At 44.7% G+C, this 21,037-nt stretch overlaps 2 protein-coding genes across 5 annotated transcripts in view; both read right to left on the bottom strand.

Annotated features, from left to right (window-relative positions):
* The window catches only part of Lyn (LYN proto-oncogene, Src family tyrosine kinase), a 124,050-nt gene extending 110,365 nt beyond the window's left edge, over positions 1–13,685 (bottom strand). For 2 of the 4 annotated variants that reach the window (XM_052717641.1, XM_052717642.1), the window contains exon 1: positions 13,392–13,685. Coding sequence is in view for 2 of the 4 variants with exons in the window: in XM_052717638.1 (XP_052573598.1) it covers positions 3,117–3,189 (73 nt within the window). In the remaining 2 variants the exon portion in view is untranslated. Of the gene's footprint in view, positions 1–3,116; positions 3,230–13,391 lie in introns of those variants that run through there. The other 2 variants (XM_052717638.1, XM_052717639.1) reach the window with 1 other exon arrangement.
* Positions 13,686–18,270: 4,585 nt separating this feature from the next.
* On the bottom strand, positions 18,271–20,713 carry LOC128097062 (mitochondrial import inner membrane translocase subunit Tim8 B-like). The gene is made up of 2 exons (XM_052717240.1): positions 20,648–20,713; positions 18,271–19,889 (listed from the first exon to the last, which is right to left on the bottom strand). The coding sequence occupies exons 1-2, from the start codon at positions 20,711–20,713 to the stop codon at positions 19,626–19,628; spliced, it is 330 nt and encodes a 109-aa protein (XP_052573200.1). The 3' UTR covers positions 18,271–19,625.
* Between the last annotated feature and the right edge of the window lie 324 nt (positions 20,714–21,037).

Below are 21,037 nucleotides of genomic sequence, written 5' to 3'. Positions count from 1 at the left end.
CCGAGAATTCAAATTTGAGGTGGTTGGGCCTTCTGTGAGGCCCTCAGTTTACTTGAAGGGGATCATGAGACCCCGTCTCTTCTTTTCTCTCTGTTGCTTGGCTCATGAGTCATGATTGGTTTCGTCCATCCTGTGTTCCTCTTAAGATACGCAGCTTCATCAGAGGCTCAAGCAATGACATCACTGGATCTTAAACTGAAACCTCCAGATCTGGGAAGTAAAGCAGTGTTTCCTCTGTAAAGTTCAACATCTTGGGTATGTTTTCATAAAGTGAAGCTCATATGGTTTCCTTCCATTTCTATAACAACTAGATGGAACAGCAGGCAAGCCTCTGTAAGTACTATTTTATGTGACAGAACACAAAGCCTGGAGAATTTAAGGAGCATCAGCTAAGTGTCCACCAGAACCCACGCCCTGAGTTTCAGCTTGTAACTATGACATCACACTCCCATCACCACTTATCTTGGCACTAATCCGTGTCCTCCAGTCTCTGCCAGGACAGGCAGGAATCCAGCTAAGCTGCTCCTGTTTCTGCTGTCTTTTGGTTTGCAAATGAGGGATTCACTTTTTCCCCTGGAAGTCACTCTGCTCTAATCCTGCTCCTGGGTTCAACACTCTCTTCTAGTCCCAGGCCTCACTCCTCACTCAGTCCTTTCCAGCAGCCTGTGGTTGCCCACAGGGAGAGCAGTGGGAATGCAGCCGCTGACCCTTGTCCCTGCGGTGAGGAGGAACTCACTAAAGCCATGCTGAGAGCTGTCCACCTCCAGGCTCAGCATGTTGCAAGCTGTCATTTGAAACTCTGCACAGCAAAGATCAGTTCCTCACAGCTCCACTGCCTCTATGCTCATGTTTTGTTTTGTTTTTAAACAAAAATTTAGACTTTTCATTCAGTTTTTAAAAACTTTAATTTTCTGAGTACAGCTGTCTCCCAATATCAGGGGGCGGCAAGGTCTAAAGTCTGTGGATGCTCAAGTCTGTTCTATAAAGTAGCATGGTATTTGCCTATAACCTATGCACATTTCCTCTGTGCTTTAGATCGTCTCTGGATTATTTAAGATACCTAATACTGTGTAAGTAGCTGTCATGTTGTATTGTTCAGGTAATAACCACCAAAAGATCTGTAGTTGCTTGTACCAGTATAAAATTTAAAAACTATTTTCAATTCAAATTTGATTACTACTGAAGATGCAGAAGGAAGGGTGTGGAGGGCTGGCTTTATATACGGAACAACTCTGCTTTTGAGAACTAGTGGCTATAACTGCCAGCCCATCACATGCATATTCATGAGCACTGAGCATCCAAGAAATGTTTTCTGAAGGATGAATAAATAAAGCACAGCTTCATGGATTAACAAATTCCACAGGTCAAATTATGCTTCTCTCCCAACAAACTCCAATATGCAAAGTAGCTCACATGGAAACTGAACAGCCAGTAATGAAGATTCTGTGTTCCTTGACATCAGAAGATGGGTCCGATTTACCCTCAGAAGAGAATCACTGAATCCACAGAGCTTCAAAGGCCGGTGCAGACACTGGCACATCTGCATTCATAGGACGCCTGATGGCCTTGAGTCAGTACAAACCATCCGGTCACATGCGCACATCTGCATTCATAGGATGCCTAATGGCATTGGGTCAGTAGAAACCATCCGGTCACATGCGCACATCTGCATTTAGAAATTAGCTTCACTGTGAGGACTGAGTAGGAAAATAACCTGTACATCACTGATGCCAACTAACTTTACGAGTTGATGGATAAATAAAAGGCATTTAAATAAGGCTCAGATCAAACTCAAGTGCGAGAAATACAGCAACCGCATAGCCAGTGTGTATAGCAGGGCAAGAATTGACTCTCCCCAACATGGCAATAAGCCCAACATGCGGAGATGCTGAAGTCAGCCAGACACACAGCATGAAAATCTGTTTGTTTGTGAGACCAACTGGCTTTCTTTGCTTTTCAGTTCCTTACACTGTGTTGTTATAAATTCTACCTGCCTTAGAAACTGAACTAAAAGTGGAAGAAGCAGGGAGGTGGGTGATTTGAGACAGCACTGTGGTGGATGGGCAGCCCCATGCCAGCATGGCTGCTTTTGAGTCAGCTCATCGTTGCACCAAAGCATGCACTGCACTAGAATCTCCTTCTGTACGTGTCTACACAGTGCCACTTAACACAAGACACTCCACCACGGAAAACATAAGAACCCCCCACCACTGAAGTTTATAGGAAGACCTCCAACAGAAATATTCTTTTCTGGGGCTGGAGAGATGTCTCTCTGTATATCCCTAAGAATCTGAGTTCATATTCCCAGCACCGTGGGAAAAGCCAGGTGATGTGACATCTGCCTGTAACCTCAAAGATGAGAAGACAGAGACAAGCGGACCCTTGGGGCCCAGTGACAAGCCAGTCTAGCAGAAGCTATGAGCTCCAGGTTCGTGGAAAAATGACTGAGAAAGGCACTGGCATCTACCTCTGACCTCCAGATGTACACAGATGTGCACGTGAACCCATCCCAGTGCACCCTTCCACACACACATCCACAAATAAATAATAAGTATGAATATTACAGCCTTTCAAGCTGCGGATGTTGTTTAGTAGTAGAATGCTTACCTAGCTTGCACAGGCCCTGGGTTCTATTCCCCAGAAAGGGAGAAATGGAATCATTGAGAACACGGCTAGAAAGAGCAATCTCATTAGGTCAGAAAGTACCTTTAGGGGCCATTAACCCAATGAACTCTAAAGGTTCTATAGGGCAATGAAGGACAAACCTCTAAGGACGAGACTCTGTTCCACAGGTGGGATCCCTGCAGGCAGGATGGATTATTTTAAAAAAAAAAAAAAAGAAAAAAAAAGAAAAGAAAGAACCTTCCTCCTTACCTTCTAATGTACAGGCTCTGCTGTGGTGAACTTCCTCTCTCCTCACTGCTAGTATACTACTGTGTCACACAGAGATCTGCAGGGTCTTGCATTGAGTGAGAGGATGAAAGCCCCTGTCAATCATCCCACTGTGCTGGCTGGTTTTTGTCAACTTGGCACAAGCCAAGACATATCTGGAAAGAGGGACTTTTGAGAAAATGCCCCCAAAACATTGGTTGTAGACAAGTCTGTGAGGGCCTTACCTTGATTAATGATTGGTATGGGAGGGTCCAGTTCACTGTGGGCAGTGACATCCCTGGGCAAGTAGTCCGGCATAGCATGAGAAAGCGGGCTGATCAAGCCACGGCGAGCAAGCCAGTAAACAGCACTCCTCCATGGCCTCTGCTTCAGCTCCTGCCTTGAGTTCCTGCTCTAACTTCCTTTGATGATGCACTGTGATTTGGAAGCATACAGGGAAATAAACCCTTTCCTCCCTGAGTTACTTTTGGTCATGATTTTTTAGCAAAGCAATAGAAACCCTAAGGCACTCACCAAAAGAAGGCACACCAGCCAGCTTGATAGGCAAGCCCAAGTCTAAAGAAAGGTGATTTATCAAACTCAATGACATATCCTAAGTTCACTCTCTGTCCATATTTCTGCTCATCAACTTTTAAAAATTGGTATTTAGAATTTTAGCAAAAATATACATAGCATAAAATTTACCTCCGAATAAGGCTGTAACTCAATGGCACAGCCATTGCTACCATCCATTTTCAGAACCCTTTTCATCTTGAAAAACTGAAGCCTTGTGCCCATTAAACAGTGTTTCCCCATCCCACCTCCTCACAGCCCCTGGAAGCTACTGTCCTATTTCTCGTCACCATGGGTTGACTAGTCTAGGGATGTAAGAGTAATCACACAGTATTTTTCCTTTGGTAGCTGGCCTGTTTCACTCTGCATAACATCCTTAGAGTTCCTTTATGTTGTATCAAGGGCCAGAAAGCCCTTCCCTTTCAGGCTGGATCACCTACTATACATACAGTACACTTTCCTTTTTTCCTTGGTTATTCTGAATTACCCTGAAATGAACATGGGTGGGCATACATCTCTCAGGCACCCCACTTTCACCCTTTTGAGTGTACACCCAAAAGTGGGATTGCTGCATCATTTCTTGAGGAACTGTCTTAAGTGTCTGCCCCATTTTACTTGCCCAATATCAATACATAAGGACTCCCACTTCTCTATATCCTGGCCATCCGTTTATTTTCTGCCTGGTTTTGTTCTCTTTTGTTTTTTATTTTTGTTTTTGTTTTTGAGTAGCCATCCTGAACAACTTTTGTCCTGTTTCAATAACACTTATTACCATTAGCCTTATGCTTTAAAGCCAGTTTAAAATCTATCACAACCTGGACCCCTCACCACCAGCCTGGAAGGTTTAACATAGTAAGTTTCCTGCAACCCACAGCTAGGAAGGGTTAAGATCACAGCCCAAGGGTAATCAACGCCACACTCCGCACTCTAATCTATTTGAAAACGAATAGAACCTCACAGATAGTGGTCGTGATGGGTGCTCAATACACTACACCTAATTATGCAAATAGTTGCTTGGTTTTAACTAAATACTGTTCCCACTTATGGTAAGTTTAGTAAGCTGTAAATTACAAGACTGGTCTCAAATTGTCACATCACAACATTCTCTCCTTTAAATCAAAAGATAAAGACTAATGACTGCTCTGAACCTCAGATCTGGCTTGTAACACATTTGGGCAAAGTCAACATTTCTTAGAGTGGTTGGGGGCTACCATGTATCCACTTGCCCTGAGTCCAGGAGAAGCCTACTATTCACAAGAAGCAGCAATGGATAATATTTTCTAGTTTCAAACAAACTTCTGTGGAATACTCTTCAAAGTTACGAAAGTGTGCTTGGTGCCTTTGATTCTGTGTCATAGACACCTTACAGTGCTCTGCGTGCTGGTGACAAGGGTGAAGCTCCTTACTTCAGTGGCTCTACTGCATTCTGTTGTAGAATCCATCATTTTTAATCAGGGACTCTCCAAGCCTACCTGTCAAGCCTTATTACAGATTCTAGAACAAGGTCTGGTGAGAGAGCTGGAGTATTGTTCCCTCAGGATCCAATCCTGAGCATTTATAGTGTGCCTTCCTCCTGGCACCTGGCCCTCTTCCTTTTGGGTTTCCATCAACACCGGCTGAACTCCCAAGAGGTACTCCAGAAAAGTTAGCTAAACTGATCTCTCTCTAAGGAAATGCTCTGGCCAATCATGATCACACACACACACACACACACACACACACACACACACACACACACACACACACAATCTCAGAACTTGGGGCTGGAGAGACCGCTCAGCAGTTAAGAGCACTGTCTGCTCTTCCAGAGGACATAGGTTCAATTCCCAGCACCCACATGGCAGCTCACAACTGTCTGTAACTACAAGATCTGACATGCTTATGCAGACATACATGCAAGCAAAACACCAATGCACATAAAATAAAATAAATGAATTATTTAAAAAATAAATAAAAAATAAACCCAGAACTCAGGAGGCCAAGACAGGAAGGACAGTGAGTTTTAGGTCAGCCTGGGCTACAGAGCAAGTTCAAGGTTAGCTTGAGATATATAGCAAGATAAGTATCAAAAAATAAAAATAAGTAAAGACTGCTCTTAAAGCTGGACATGATGGCACAAACCTATATCCCTGGCACCCGGAAGGACTGAGGCAGGAGGACTGCAACTTAACGGCCAGCCTACAGTACCTAGTATGACTTTGTCTCCAATAAAGAAAGAAAAAACAAAGAGAGGAAGGAAGAGGGAGGGAGGGAGGGAAGGGGGGGGAGTGGAAGGCCAGGGAAGGGGGAGGAGGAAGCATTCTTTATTTACATTTCTGGGATGCAGTTTACAATTACTTTTGGCCCTTGGTATCCATGGATTTGGTATCTGCAAATTCAACCAACCACCGACAAAAAATAAAAAATATTCACAAAATGTGTCACTGTTGAACATGTATGAACTTTTTTGATGTTACTCCCTAAACAATATAGTCTAACAAGTATTTACATTGTTTTTATATTGTTTTAGGTATCATAAGTAATCTAGAGATGGTTCAGTGAACACGAGAGGACATGTGAGGTCACACACAAACATATCCTTGAGAGACTCTGGAACCAGTTATCCACAGATCACTCAGGACAACAGCGACATCCTTATGAGCAGCCTGCAGGCCCCTATAGCTCCAAAGTTCCCTGACTGTCCTACCTGCCTTCTGCGGCCACTCTGTCTTCATTCCATCATTCTTTTACTGCTGTTTTTTAGCTCAAAAATATATGTATTCTGTTAAAAAGAATTCAAGGCCAGCCTGGACAACTTAGAGAGACACTGTTTCAAAATAGTATATTTTTAATCCAAAATGAGCGTATTGGGAGGGTTTCCAGTCATCTTGACTCGGGTACTTGTACTGCTGTCTTGTCATGAAAGAGCTCCTCGGCCAGCCCTGTTTTCCCACCAGTATGCTGACAGGACAATGGAGCAGACAACACACAAGGCTACCGTGTGTTCGTGGCCAACAACCCCGGCGTTTAACAGCATCCCGGGCATTTCACATCCCCGGGCAGGAACCAGGGCTCTGCACTGGGGGTTTTCTTGGTTTCCTCTTCTCCTCCTCTGGAGAGGGATGAAGGAGATCCTTTGTGAGAGGAATGTTCTGGAGTGAGTAAAATACTCACCTCTGAGTATTTCAAAAGGATGAAAATTAGGCCTGGTGGTAGAGTGCCTGCCAGTGCCGTACAAATAAGTACATAAATAAATGTATAAGATAAAGGTGAGAGTTGGGAGTGATTGGTGGGTGGCAGAATGCTTGCTTAGTACACACAAGGCCCTAAATTTAATTCCCAGAACCACAGTAAGTAAGTAAACAAATCAGCATCCATCCATCCCCCAGGAAAATAAACTACTAAGACTTTAGAATAAAAAAATTGATATGCAGATCTTACAACTGGTATTTCCCACCTATGAGTATTATTTCAAGAATGCTATCATCTTACCTTTCAGTTTGTATTTAGCTGTTTTATTTATTTATGTTTTTATAAAAGGAAGCATTTTACTTTGGCATCAGATCTGAGTGGCATAGTCCATGACCCATCGCCCCTATGCGTTGGGCCTATGACAAAGAGGTACATTGTGGTTGATGCATGTGACACAGATAACACACTCATCTCATCATCTATGAAATAAAGCAGAGGAAGAGAGAAGGCTTGAGAACACACTGTGGCTTCTAAGAGAGCAGCAAAATGATCTGAAGACCTCCCATGAGGTCCTCCTCTGGGAATCCCCACTTCCTCCACACAGCGGGAGTGAAGACTTAAGCACAAAGTACTTTGGAAAACATTCCTAATGCAAATTGTGGCAAGGACAGATTTATTCTGATTTAAACATTATTCAACGTAGACATGTATTAAAATATTACAGGCACTCCACAAATGTAAACAATTTTAATGTATCAGTTAAAAATGTTTGAAGATTTATTATTTTTAAAATTATTATATTTTTGGAATTATAATTTAATTATATCATTTCTCTCTTCCCCTTTCTCCCTTCCATGCCTAACATGCATTCTGTCTTGCCTAACATGCCTTGCTGTTTCTCAAATTCCTGGCCTCTTTTTCTTTAATTGTTGCGTGCGTGCAAGCATGCGTGAGTGCGTGCGTGTGTGCCGGCGTGTATATTCCTAAACACATAACTATAACCTGCTCAGTCTGTATAATGTTACCTGTAAGCATGTGATCTCGGGGTGGACCACTTGGTATTGCATAAACAACTGGGGGCTCTTCCCTGGGGAGGCTGTCCCCCACTCCCATCATTCTCCCGTTGTATTCAACTTTTACAAAGCACTTTGGGCTCGGAAGGTGGCTCCACAGCCAAGCACTTGCAACCCAGAGACAGGATTCCGGAGGAAGCTGGCTAGCAAGACTAGCTGTGCTAGTGAGCTCTGGGTTAGCCTGAGAGACTCTGCTGCAAAAGAATGATGTAGAACCTCACACCCCCACACACGTTCGAACACATAAAAACCCATGATAAGGAAAAAAAAAAACTTTGCCATATTAGGAAGTATAATCAAATGCAATTTTGGAGGCATTTACAAGTTATTCTGTTGCATGGATAGATGTCTCTTAATTTGTATTTGAATTGTTGGGGTTTGGTTTGGTTTTTAAATGGGATAGTGCTGTTTTGATCAGGTTAGCCCCAAACTCCAGAGCTCGAATGACCCTTCTACCTCAGCCTCTTGGGCAGATGGTGCCACAGGCCTGTACTACCCCATTCAGCGGCATTTGTATTTCTTTAATAAATCTCTAGTGAGGCCCAAGCTCACATCTGCTCACTTGCAGCCCAACAGAGTTCCCCAATATGACTCAGGACTCCCAATCACCCCGATACAAAGAAAGGCTCCTTAGTCCAATTTTGGTGTCTTTTTTGTCTGCCCACTTGTTTTTGCATGTTATGGGCATAAGTAAAACGTGTTTCTAAGACAGATTGTGCTTGTGGAGGTCTGACCGTCACAACTGTATTCCAAGAGTTTAATTATAATTCAGGTGCTTTAAAAACAGCCCTAAACTACTATAGTCAAGACAGCATATTGTGCGACCATTTAAAGATTATGAAATCTTACTTTGAGTTTCCACCAGGGGAAATTTCAAAACATACATCTTTCTGGGGCTGAAAAAATCAAGACTGTATATTTCCAAATATACAACTTCCTGCTGGAGGCCTTTGCCTGAGGAGAGTCTACAACCTTCCTTCTCCACATGTCCCCTTTCTCTCCCTTTTCCTCCCTCCCTCCCTCCCTCCCTCCATCCCTCTGTCTCTCTCTCCAGGGAAAACTGACTGTGAATCTGCAGACCAAGCAGGGGTGGTAAAAGGAACCCTGCAGGAAAAGAATTCTGGGTGATTTGAAGGGAGGGGCCCACAGGCAAATGACCAGAGTGTGCAGGGCGTGGGGGGTATCACTTCCTTTGCGCCTTCTCCCTCTGGCTGAGTTCTGCTCTCAGCAACACAGCTTTCCCGTGGAAAGCAGAAGTGGTCCCGTCTCTCCAGAGAGCCTCTCAAAGACCAGTTTCTCCATTCCCTCTGCCCCGTGGGAGTTAACACTTACAAGAAGTGTGGGGCACCCACTTAAACCAAATACCACACAGCCATCAGGGCTGGTCCACCTCTGCAGTCTCCCTGTGGACTCTCAGCACTCAAGAGTGGCCGCTCCAAGGTGGTATAGCCTCCCACAAAATGTTTTATTAGTACACAGAAAGGAGGAAACTAGAGGAGGTGTGTTCAAGAGTAGCTTTCAGTCAGTGTGGCCTGGAGTCAGAGAGGTGGCAAGGGAAATGTTAGCTCTCACAGAAAGTTGAGATTGGACACAAAAGGCAATAATGACTTTGAAATATATATACAGTGTAGGAAAGAAAATATAACAAACTAAAAAACAGTCAAAGCTACACATATAGGAAGGCTCCTCCTTGGTCAATGAGACATTTAGGAAACTGCTTCTCAAACTGATGTGTGAGTGAGCCAGGCATGGTGGCACACACCTATAATCCCAGCATTTAAGAAGAGGCAAGCTTTATCAGGAGTTCAAGGTCATCCTCAGCTTCATAGTGAGTTTTTTTGACAAGTCTGGGACATTTGAGACAAAAAACAAAATAAATGACTGTGATTTTAGCATCTATGTGGTTTTATAGGACACCATTTAGGGATCGTAGGCTTTTGAACAGTGACTGTGGGTACAATAATGAGGACAAATATAATCTCTCTCCATAACTGGCCGATTAGCATCCGACCAGTGACAAGGAGGAGGGTGTCTTTGTACGACGAAGGAGCCACACTGCAAAGGCATCACAGGTTGATGGGACAGTGAAGTCAATGGGACTTGCAGAGAACTGTCCCAACTGTAACTCAACTTTCAAGAAACAGTTTCATGGCCAACAAACAAATTCAATGGCTTAACCTGTAAGATGGGAAAGTGAAAGCCAGAATAAAAAGGAAAAGGGCCCAAAGAATAAAGAACTAGGGCTACTGTAGACTGTACTTGCTAGAATTTGATTTAATTATTTAAGCTTGTTATTCAACATTACAGGAAAGTCCTTCTAGATAATCAAGACAAAGTGAGAGAAGGTCTAACTCTTGACTCTAGCCTGTCACAAACTTTCTCACCCCTCAATTAACACCCCATTTTCTACATTTGAGAGTTTCCCCTTAAATGGGAACTTAAATGTTGGAAATGATGACAGAGTTTACTCAAAATTGCACAATCTAAGCATCAGGAAACTGGGCAGCTGTAGAAATATTTCAGTATTTCTGACTGGAAAAGAAACTTCCTCTTCCATTTCCTTCTCTTCATTATTAGCCTTCAAAACTAGGAAGCAATGACTATAGCAAGATGAACACTGGGCCAGCTCAGTGAAATCAGGAAATCGGGCCTTCTACACGGGTCCTAGAGGCTGTCTATCTCCATCGTGAATGATGCTCTTGTTATAACAGTTATGTAGAGCTGGTAGAGCACATGGACAAGGTACTTCTAGCAAAGGGTCCGGAAGTCTTTTGACAGTTAGTCCTTGGACATTCTTGGCTAACTGGTAAGTGTCATAAGCAAGGCTGTTCCAGCAGACATATGGGTGTTACCTTAGCAGTTATTACGGATTATCCACACCAAAGAGAAAACTGCTGAAAATACAGGAGATGGCTTCCTGGAGATTCATGCCTACAAATCCCCATACTTAGTTCAGACAACTACCAAATAAGTAAAATTACTCTGTAATTCTCTTTCTCCAATATGTACTAAATAATAAATTTATTATAAGTAATTGGCTACTGCAAAATAGGAACAGTCAGAAAACATACCTGTAATATCCAAAGACCATTTAACCTTCCAACCTCAGACAAGTCCCTGAATCTCATTTTGTATCTGTCCCTTGCCTACTGCTAGGGAGTCATGAGGAGTCCAGATGAAGTCAGCAATGAGGAGCCTTCTGAAGTCACACACACACACACACACACACACACACACACACACACACACAGGATTATCTTCATTGCTAAAAACTGCTCAAAAAGGCTCTAGGCTGGTTTCATTGCCAGCGTATCACTGGCTAATGTCCTACTGATTGTGGTGGCCCTTTAATGTTGTATTAATCTATGCATCCTAGGGATCGTTGGTCCCAGGGAGATGTAACAACGTCTTACACTGTGTATGTGTGCATATTGTATTCTGATACAAAATCAGTGTAGGTTTATACATGATCATATGGTTTCATTTTGCTAAATGACATCTCTATGGGAACAAACTCTATTAGATGCTTCTGTGATTTATTTCTGAACACACACTGGAGGAACGAAGAGGTCTTCAAAGTCACAGATCTGCAAAGCTGTGCCCGACCATTTTTTCTGCTGAAAGGAAGCCACTAGCCATGGAGGGGGGATATTAAAAGCACCGAAAGATAAAGAAGGGTGACTGTCTCCACAGAAACTGTCTTACTACACATCAAGACCTCCTCCAAAGACAGAGAACAGTCTTGAACAGGCATTTCCATTTGGGCTCTGGTGCTACTTGACAGTGTCCTCCCACCCTGTTACAGAAACCAAGACAGAGGGGCCAGAAGCCTACAGCTCAGGGTGTCCAATAGGCACACCTTCCTTCCTCCTTCCAAGCAATCTCCACCGAGCACCTGTCAAGCACCAGGCACCCGGCCTTCCTTTTGAGCAGAAGAGATAAAGCTGATGTCATGGCTCTGTCAACGTCAGCATGGACAGTGTATAAACATGGACAATATCCCAATATAACTGCTGCTGCCATGAGGAAACACTGACTCAATACACGGCCCAAGTGGGTGTTCCAAAATTTCAACTCTGGCAAATGGTCCTATACCACAGTTCAGGATTCCTGGACACTGACCTCTCTTCCTTCACATCTGCTGGCCTCTTCCTGGCTCAGAAGGTAACCACACTCACAGCCCAAGAGGCTCAATCACCAAGGGCTCTTGTGAGCCAATTTTAAAAAACAAAAACAAAACAAAAAAACAACAAATGCCCCAAATCACCCTGCTTAGCTCCAAATGAGAACCTGGATAAGCAGTCTTAGGGGAAGGATTCCCCTCACTTAAGAAGGGCTAGAGAGGCTCCTAGTCTGAGCCTAGCAGAGCCTGTTTCCCTCAAAAATGCTATGGGTGTTGATTGCACAGAGAAAACACCCTACAGCGGGCTGAGCTTCCGGAGCAAAGCAGGAGTCCATGCTTTCCATGCTAGGTCTTAGGGCCTCTCCTTGGAATGAGGGACTCAGAGAAACCTGAGGGACAGCACACCTTTCAGGTCTTTATTAAGCAGATTTTTTTCAAGTCAAATGGCTCACTCTGACTTGTGGTCTCAGGTTTAAAATCACCAAACTGCCAATACCCAACCAAGGATCTTCGTTTTCGTAGAGTATCAGTTGTACCAAGTAACACTTACATAATGCGGCGTATGTCCCAGGACTTTCAGTGTACTAAACCTATCCGATAGGTTCATTCTGCATTAACGAAGAAACCCAAACTGGGAACTTCAATAATCCGCAGTCACACACAGCTGCGAGACTACATGGCTTAGATTTCCACCTGCATTCTGAGTGGCAAGGGTGTTGAGAGGATTGGCATAATTAACACAAACATGGATATTCAAGGAAACGAAGAGACAACCACAAGCGCCTAGAGGAGCGGGACTATAGGAAAAAAATACTACATAAACAGCATGGGGAAGCCACTACAACCAGCCAAGATAAGGCAGGCCAGTGGGAACTGTCGCGTACACCCTTCCCCCAGCCCGAAAGAAAGGCATCCCTGAATTCTTAAAATAACTCTAGCTTCCTCTTGGCCAAGGCGTCGGACTGCTCGGTTGCCGCCAGAGAGAAGCCCGGCTCCGCGGGAGGTCGAGCTCCAGCCTCCGCATTAGCTGCTGGATGTCACCACCTTGCCCCGAGTCACCAGGGACCTCAGCCAACAGTTAGCCTTAGAGAGGGCCGAGGCCAACCCCCCGTTCTCATCCCTGGGGACCCAGGGTCTTGCGGGACGACCACTGCATCCCAGGTGACCCACTCCCGAATCTCCGCCGCGCTCCTTTCTTAGTGGACTGAGGCTTCCCTGTCACGGAAGAGAAGCTGGAGCGGGCCGCAGGTGGCCCACGTCAGCGACTCAGGGACGCCCACCCTGTGCGCACCTCCCACTACGCCCCCGCGCCGCTCCGCTGCGGACACCTGCGGAGCCGCCGCCCCCGCGTCCCCGCTCGACCGCCCGGGTGAGTCACAGTCACTCCGGGCTGGAGGCATCTGAATGCTCACACCACCCGGGGTAAGCGCCAGCAAGAAACGGCGCACGACCTTTGCTGCCGCTGCCGTTGCTGCGCCGAATCTCCGGGTCCCTAGCCAAGCAAGCGACCTGTGCTCCGGCAGTGGCCCAGTCTTCGGTCCACCCGACGCGCCCACCCCGCGCTCAAGCCCCCGACTCACTCGCTCGCGGTGAAAGTTTCGGGGCGGCGGAACTCCACGGTGACTTAAGTTCAAAGCGGTGCACGGGACCGGACGGCCCTGCGGGGCCGGCCTGAGAAGCAGCTGCCGGCCGGGGTGGCAGGACGCGTGGCGGGCGCTTGCGGGTACACTGCGCAGGGGACAGTGCCCGGCCTGCAGCAGGCTATTTAGCTGCAGAGCGTCAGTCAGCAGGGAGGCACCCGGCCCGGCTCGGTGGGAGAGGAACTGGCTGTCGTTGAGCTCGGCCAAGAGGTCCCAGCTACTTCCTGGTGCTCGGATTTGCATACTGTGCTGGGAGGGCGGGGAAGTGACCGTTTGGTTCCTGTCCAAGGTTTGGTATTTGGTGTGGCCATCGCACAGGGTTTTGCAAGCAAACAGACTTTGGAGACACAGCATGCAAGTTGGGAGAAGCGGGGGCAGCCTAGGAACCAGCATTCTTCCTTGGGAAGATCCGGGGGTCCTCAGAAGTCGCGAAAACTTCCACACGGCTTTGCCTTTCCTTAAGACCCAACTTCTCAATGTGCCATAAGTAATGTGCGCCTAGGAGCAGAGGCTGCAGGCTCTGATCAGTGCGGTGTTTGGAGCTTTCCACAGAGAAAAGGGTACCAGAGAGTTGATGCTGGGGGCTCTTTACCTTAATAATCAAAACAGAGCAAATTCTTTAAAGGTGTACATTGGGTTTGCGCAAGGTTTCACTGGAATGAGTAGGGACTAGCTGTGGAGCTAAATGGCCTGGCAATCGCTGAAAGTCTCCCTTTCTCCAGGAAAATGGAGCTAAGGAAGACTACTTAGCAAGAACTGCCTGTTGTAGCGGGCTCACACTAATTAGCATACGGCCATAGTGGCTGTTAATGCATTCCTATAAACGTTTGTCCACAAGCACTGTACACAATGCTTGCGTTCAGTGGGTGCCTAACCAGTGCTTGTTGCGGGACTGCGTGTTCAAACAAAGCTTCGACTTGATAAATGCCTCTTACTGAACCAAGGTACACAATTAGCCTCAGTCACTATGATGCTCATTTATGCTAATCTGACTTCTGTTTCCCCAGATCCTAACACCGCAATACCTCGCAGAATTAACAAAGAAAAGTGTGAACACTGTAGGAGACTTTGTGTATTAATAGTTGGGTGCAGATGGGAACCAGACATGGCTCTAAACGCTCGCTTTTTTTGTATTTGCAGTGTGGATAACTGTCTTCCCCGATTGCAGTCCAGCAGGTCAGAGCAGCCACCTTGTAACAAAGTCCAGTACAGCTGTCATTTGTTACCAACAGAGGAGGAATGACACTTGCAAGCATAATGATGCATCGCATTTTTTTGGTTTGGTTTTTTTGTTTCAAGACAGGGTTTCTCCCTGTATTACTGGCTGTCCTGGAACTTGTTCTGTAGACCAGGCTGACCTCAAACTCAGAGATTTGCCTGTCTCTGCCTCCCAAGTGCTGGGATTAAAGTTGTGGGCCACCACCACTGGGCACGTCCATTTTTCAGTCAACCAGTGACTACAAAGATGAAGATGGTGCCAGAGATTATAATGGAACCGAGAAAGTCTCTACGGTATCATAGCTGTCACAGCTCTCATGGTGTGGCGGTACAAGGCAGCGCTGCAGCGTTTGTGGGGGTGCTGGTGCCTGTCACATAGCAGCACAGCACATAAATTATGTGCCCCACAGAGAACTGACAATGCGAACAATGACCATGGCTTCTGATTTGGAATGGTATACCTCTATTTTAAAGCTACCCATTTTTAAAGCTTCCAACGGCTTTACTGTAGAGCAGTGTGCTCAAGGCTAGTCAGTAGCAGCCTTATGTTGTTTACATGACTCCTGACTGCATCGAGAAGGACACAAAGTGAGAGACCTGGAGCACTTAGGGTTAAGTGAGTGTACCCTACGATGTCCACACAAAGACAAAAATCACATAAGAGCACACTTCTTAGACTGTCTCCGTCACTAAGCCACAGGTGACTATACCTCGTTAAAAGGAAGCAGTAGGAGGATGATTATTCCTACAATGAACATGGCTACTGTCACTTTCCTGCTGAAGAGTAGCCAGGGGGTTACCCTGGGAATCTGCTGTGCATATGAGCTGTTATCTGTCAGGTATCCTATGGAGCAGGGTTTCTCAAACTGTGGGTCACAACCCCTTTAGGGGTCAAACGGCCCTTTCAAAGAGGTCACCTAAGACCATCAGAAAACACAGATATTTACATTATGATTCAAAACAGTAGCAAAATTACAGTTATAAGGTAGCATCAAAAATAATTTTATGGTTGGGGGTCACCACAACATGGGGAATTGTATTAACGGGTCACAGCATGAGGAAGGTTGAGAGCTACTGTCTAGAAGAACTCACCACCTGAGAATCCACGTCCTGGCATTTTTGAACGACCTCTTCAATACATTGGCCCTAAGCAGTAGCACTCTTACACTGAACCTTTGAAGTCTTGGCTAATGGCAAACAAGAATAGCCAAAATTATTTGGCATTGACTGTCACTGGTGCTCTTTCTACTCTCCTGGGAATCTTCCTCCAGAGGTCTAGATTTCTAGCCCAACATGGGCACTCTTATAAACTCTTTGCACAAGCTCCTGGTCGACTTTTGTGAGAAGAGGCAGAGTGGACACAAAGCTTCCCTTGACTCCTGTAAACCTGGCCAGAGACCCACGTGACCCACGTGGCAATACCACAGAGGAGCAGTGACAAGCTGAAGTCGTGTTAGTGGTCACAGTATCCCTGTGGCCAGACTTTCACAGACCAATCAAGTCAATCTCTGGAGGGGAAATCCAACAGTTCTCAAGCTCCCCAGATGACTCTAGTAACCAGCCACCATTGGGAACACTGAAAGACTCAGCCAAATGCAAGTTGCTCATTTGCAGTGTGGGTAAAACTGGCATAAAACCTGCTGGTTTGGGGAAAGTGTGCGACGAAGAAGAGAAGGCTCACTTGGCTGGAATGGTGCAGTAGAATTTTACAAGGGAAACGAGTATTGGTTCATCCAGATTCTCTGAAAGGAAGGTGACTAGTGATCCCTTTGTGGTAACCTAAAGACCGGGTAGGTTCTTCAGTGAACCTCCTACTCAACCCTCACAACTACATCCTGGTTTTTACACTGTGTAGGTAAGAAAGGCTCAACATGGGTAGGCAACTTGTTCCAATTCCCTCTGGAAAGTGGATGGGTTGAATTTGAACCCTGTTCTGTGGATGACATCGAAGCTTTCTGTTAAGTCACTTTCTCAGCCTGAGATGCCACAGACAAAGCAAAGCCCTAGTAAGCCCCAGCCTTGCTCAGTTTCCCAAAGCAAACAGTGAGAAATCCAGCTCCAAACCATGTTAGTCTGACATTACGAAGGAACAAACAACCTAAACAACACGTTGTTAAAACTGAGCCACATAGTAATGATTATGACACCAATAACATAATTATAGTTTGAATCTTATTAAAGTTAATCTGTCATATGATGACACACAGAAATGTGCTGCACGGTAACTAGTACAAAACAGTGAACTACACATTAAAAATTGCCTCATACAGTCAGATTAGAGGTTTCCAAGGTCTACCCGGTACTGTCTGGAAGGTAAGAATCAGTGTGACCATTTTCTGTTCCTTCTGAGGGAGGGCAGCTCCAGCCACCCTCCCCCCATGTCCTTCCCTCAGTGTGGATGCCCCCTTCTCCTCTCCTATCAAGCTGGCTCCACGACTTTGGTATCTGCCTTGTCCTCAGTTCAAATTCTACAAATGCCAAACATGGTTTCTAAGCAGACTTCTGGTCTCTAGAAACACGTTTTAGTTTTCATGTAGACATTATTTCAGAATTACAGGAAAGTATCTAAGGGAACACAAAGAATCACCATATATTTTTTTCCTAATTCTCCTATAATGTTTAACCATACTTTTGTTCATTAGCACTTTCCTCTCTCATCCATCTTCCATCAATCAATCTTTTTGCATATAAAATATCCTGTTATCTGACAGCTTCAGGAACAATAATCCTTTGCTCTCTAAATATTTCACCCTGAATTTCCTAAAATAAGATGCCTGGGGCTGTAGAGGTCATTCCTCAGTTAAGAGCACTGACTGAGAACTGCTTTTATGAGAGCGGTCCTTAGCATCTCCATATTATCTTCTGTTCTAGTTTCCTTTCTGTTTTTGTGACAAACAACATGACCAAAAGTAGCTTAGAGGAGGGAAGGATTTATCTGGATTACACTTACACATCACAGTCCATCATTCCAAGAAGCAAGGGCGGGAACGGAAGCAGGAACTATGGAGAAATACCTCTCTCTACAGATAGGTAGGTAGGTAGATAAGTAGATGGATGGATGGATGGATGGATGGACAGACAGACAGACAGACACACAGGCAGGCAGGCAAGCAGGCAGGCAGGCAGATTATACATACCAGGGCCATTGACCCACAGTGGGCTGGACCCTACCATATTGATTGTCAATCAAGAAAATTTCTTACAGACATGGTCACAGGCCAGTCTGATTGAGACAATTCTCAACTGTGGTTGCCTCTTTCCAAGTGACTCTAGGTTATGTTAAGGTGACAAAAATAAATCAAGATCTTGTCTCTTCTTTCTGTCTATAGACATGGTTATCCTTCCTTTTTCTTCATTTTTTTTAAATTTAAAGTATGTTTATTCAGGAACGATGGTATAGTTTAGAATTGTACAACAGAGTCGGGGGGAAAAGGTAAATGTACCTGTTCTTTCAAAATTCATGACATGTGACTCTGATATTCAGGGAAAATAAAATCAGTATTCCCAAGAATTCTAAAAAAAAAAAAAAAAAAAAAAAAGAGCTCTAGCTGTTTTTGCAGAAGACCCAGGTTTGGTTCCCAAACCCACAAGGTGGCTCACAACCATCTGTTGGCAAACACAAGCATCAGTTATTTTGTAGAATTCTCTCTGAGCTTCGTATTCCCTCACCATTCAGATGACATCATTTTGGCAGGGGACCTCTGTCATAAAGTGTTTTTTATTCATCTCATTAAGGAGGGCATCAGGAGGTACAAAGGGCCTATATCTCCATCTCTCCCTGCACTAGTAAGGCTAACGTTGATCACTTGGTTAAATGGATCAATTAATTTCTTTCTTTCAGAGAGGGGCTTTGATAGTATAACTTTTCCATTTTCCACCAAACTTTTATCCACTAAATATGAGCATTCTGATAATCCTTGAATAAAAAGAGCTTAAAGAAATTAGATTGTCAGTTAAATAAAGTAGAAGGGATTTTGAAACCTAAATGACAAGAATCAAGGAGAAAGCACAAAAATCATCCAGTTTTCAGAGCATTTCCCAGTGTAGTTTAATCAGAAGGCTTTAGCACTATGAAAACAATTGGATGAAACAGGAGTCATGCAGGAAGCTGGCATTGGAAGAGACTGGTGCTCTCTGGAGGCAGACACAGGAGCCAGAGGTCTGCACTTTGATCTTAAAACATGGAGAGACACTTGATTCCTGCTGGAAGATGTAGTTCCAGTAATTATTGCCTTGAAAGGTCAAGGAACAGATAAGTCTGTTGACACACAGGCATTGAGAGAAAAGACCCCATTGGTAAAAGAGATGACAACCCATTCTCAGGCAGAACTAGGAGTACTGCAGAGACACACGGGACCACAGATTCAGAAAGGAGTAGTCTGTCACTGAGTGCTGAGCTGTGGTGCTCTTCCCCCCTCCTCATCTACCTCCTCCTCTTCCTCTCCTTTCTCCTCCCCCTTTTTCTTCCCCCTCTTCCTTTATTTCTAATACTGAGCTACGTGCCTGGACCTGACTGGCTTCTAGATTCTCTTCCTCTTCCTGGGTGGTTGTGTTATGTATAGTGTGGCATGAGCTTACCGTCTGGGTGGAAGGCTTGCCATCGAATTGAATTCTGCTCTCAGATCTGTAGGGATGGCCTTGTGCCTTGCACTCTCCTGCTAATTCCAGCTCCCAGCTTCAGCCTGACCTAGCGCAAGCCTCCTGGCTGCTGGCCTTTTTCAATTCTAAGAACACAGCTGTCTCCAACCTATCCATTCTCTTTCTCTCACCTTTTTTACGTCATATTCCAGAGATTAACTTTTTTTTTAAACATTTGAGTTGTTTAGGTTCCAGCACCAACAGACCTGACAACTGACTGCTCATAAGCTGACATGAGCTAGACAACTTTTCCTCCACTAGAAGTCCCCCTGCTTAATAACAAGTCCTGTGTCTTCTGTCATTCTCCTGAGGGCCAGCCTACTGACCTCCTTTCTGGACATTCTGTGCAAACTGACCAGTTATGGCAAGAGTGTTAGTGAAGCAGTCCACACAGCTAGTGACGCAGTTTTCAGTACAAGAGTCTAGCCAGTTCCCTAGGTTTTCCACATACTCATCCCAACATGGCTCCATGACGTGGTGCACCTCTGTTGGGAATTGAGCCTTCTGCTGTTCAGCAGCCAGCAGGCACTGAAACTCCACTTTGTCTGCCTCATCCAACTTGGCTATTGTTGGTATAGGGTGCTACACTGGCCTATTGTGTTTTGAGACAAGGTCTTATGACATAGCCTAGATTGCCTCAAACTTGTAATTCTCCTGCCTCTGCCTCCAAGGTACTGGAATTACAGACATAAACCACATGTCCATCCATATCAACCTTTCATGTTGGGCCACTGAGAGTCTTTTGGGGTCTGGTTGATGTGCTGTCTCTCATTTATGGGTCCACCTTCTCAGGCAGTCCTATTTCCACTCTCTTAAGGCCTGCCTATGTACCAGGAGCAAGAGAGGCATTGCATTTGATTCTTTCTTTTCTTTCTTTTTCTTTCTTTCTTTCTTTCTTTCTTTCTTTCTTTCTTTCTTTCTTTCTTTCTTTCTTTCTTTCTTTCTTTCTTTCTATCTTTCTCTCTTTCTTTCCTTTCTTTCTTTCTTTCTTCATTTTTTCTTTCCTTTTTTTTTTTTGAGATAGTATCTCATTATGTAGCCTAGGCTAGCCTTAAACTCATCACAATCTTCCTGGATCAGCATGAGTTATCACATCCAACTTGTATTCAATTCTAAATAAAGGTTGTTGACAGCCATCACATGAACACAGCCAGATGAGGATGTTGATATAATGTTGATAATTACTCTCTTTATCTTACTGTTCTTTTCTTCATTGGACAGTTTTATAACATTTTTATGTGTGTATGTATATGTCTACATGGGTGTCTATATTTGCCCATCTTGAACGTTCAGTTTCCCAGTCCACATTACCTTTGAATAAAGTTAACATCTAATGGTACTTCTGATTTTGTGCTGCTAGAAGACATCGACTGAATCCATGAAAAATTGTAAAGCCAGTCGGACATGTTTGCTTAATACCGATTCTTGTACAAGGCCACCTTGAATGTGAAACAAGAAGTATGTCTCAGAAATGTGTAGAGTCTAGTTGTGTGGGAAATGTTTATGTGCCTTAACAAGAGTATCAATGGCTGATGTTCCCAGAACATGTCAGACTAACAGGTTGGTGATGTCCTGCACCCTGGAAAGTGTCGTGGAGATCATCATGGCTTCATTATGGTCACTTGTCATTCATTATTTCCACCTCCAGAAAACTACAGAGAATTTGACCATTCCTCCAGGGCATTTGGTAGAAGCTCAACTGCCTTCTAGAAGGCAGAGTTCTCCCCAGG

This window comes from Peromyscus californicus, unplaced genomic scaffold, assembly GCF_007827085.1.
Source record: "Peromyscus californicus insignis strain IS unplaced genomic scaffold, ASM782708v3 Scaffold_5__1_contigs__length_169319896, whole genome shotgun sequence".
NCBI lineage: Eukaryota > Metazoa > Chordata > Mammalia > Rodentia > Cricetidae > Peromyscus > Peromyscus californicus.
Note: the sequence above shows the minus strand (reverse complement) of the source record. Positions and strands in the feature narration are given on the sequence as shown.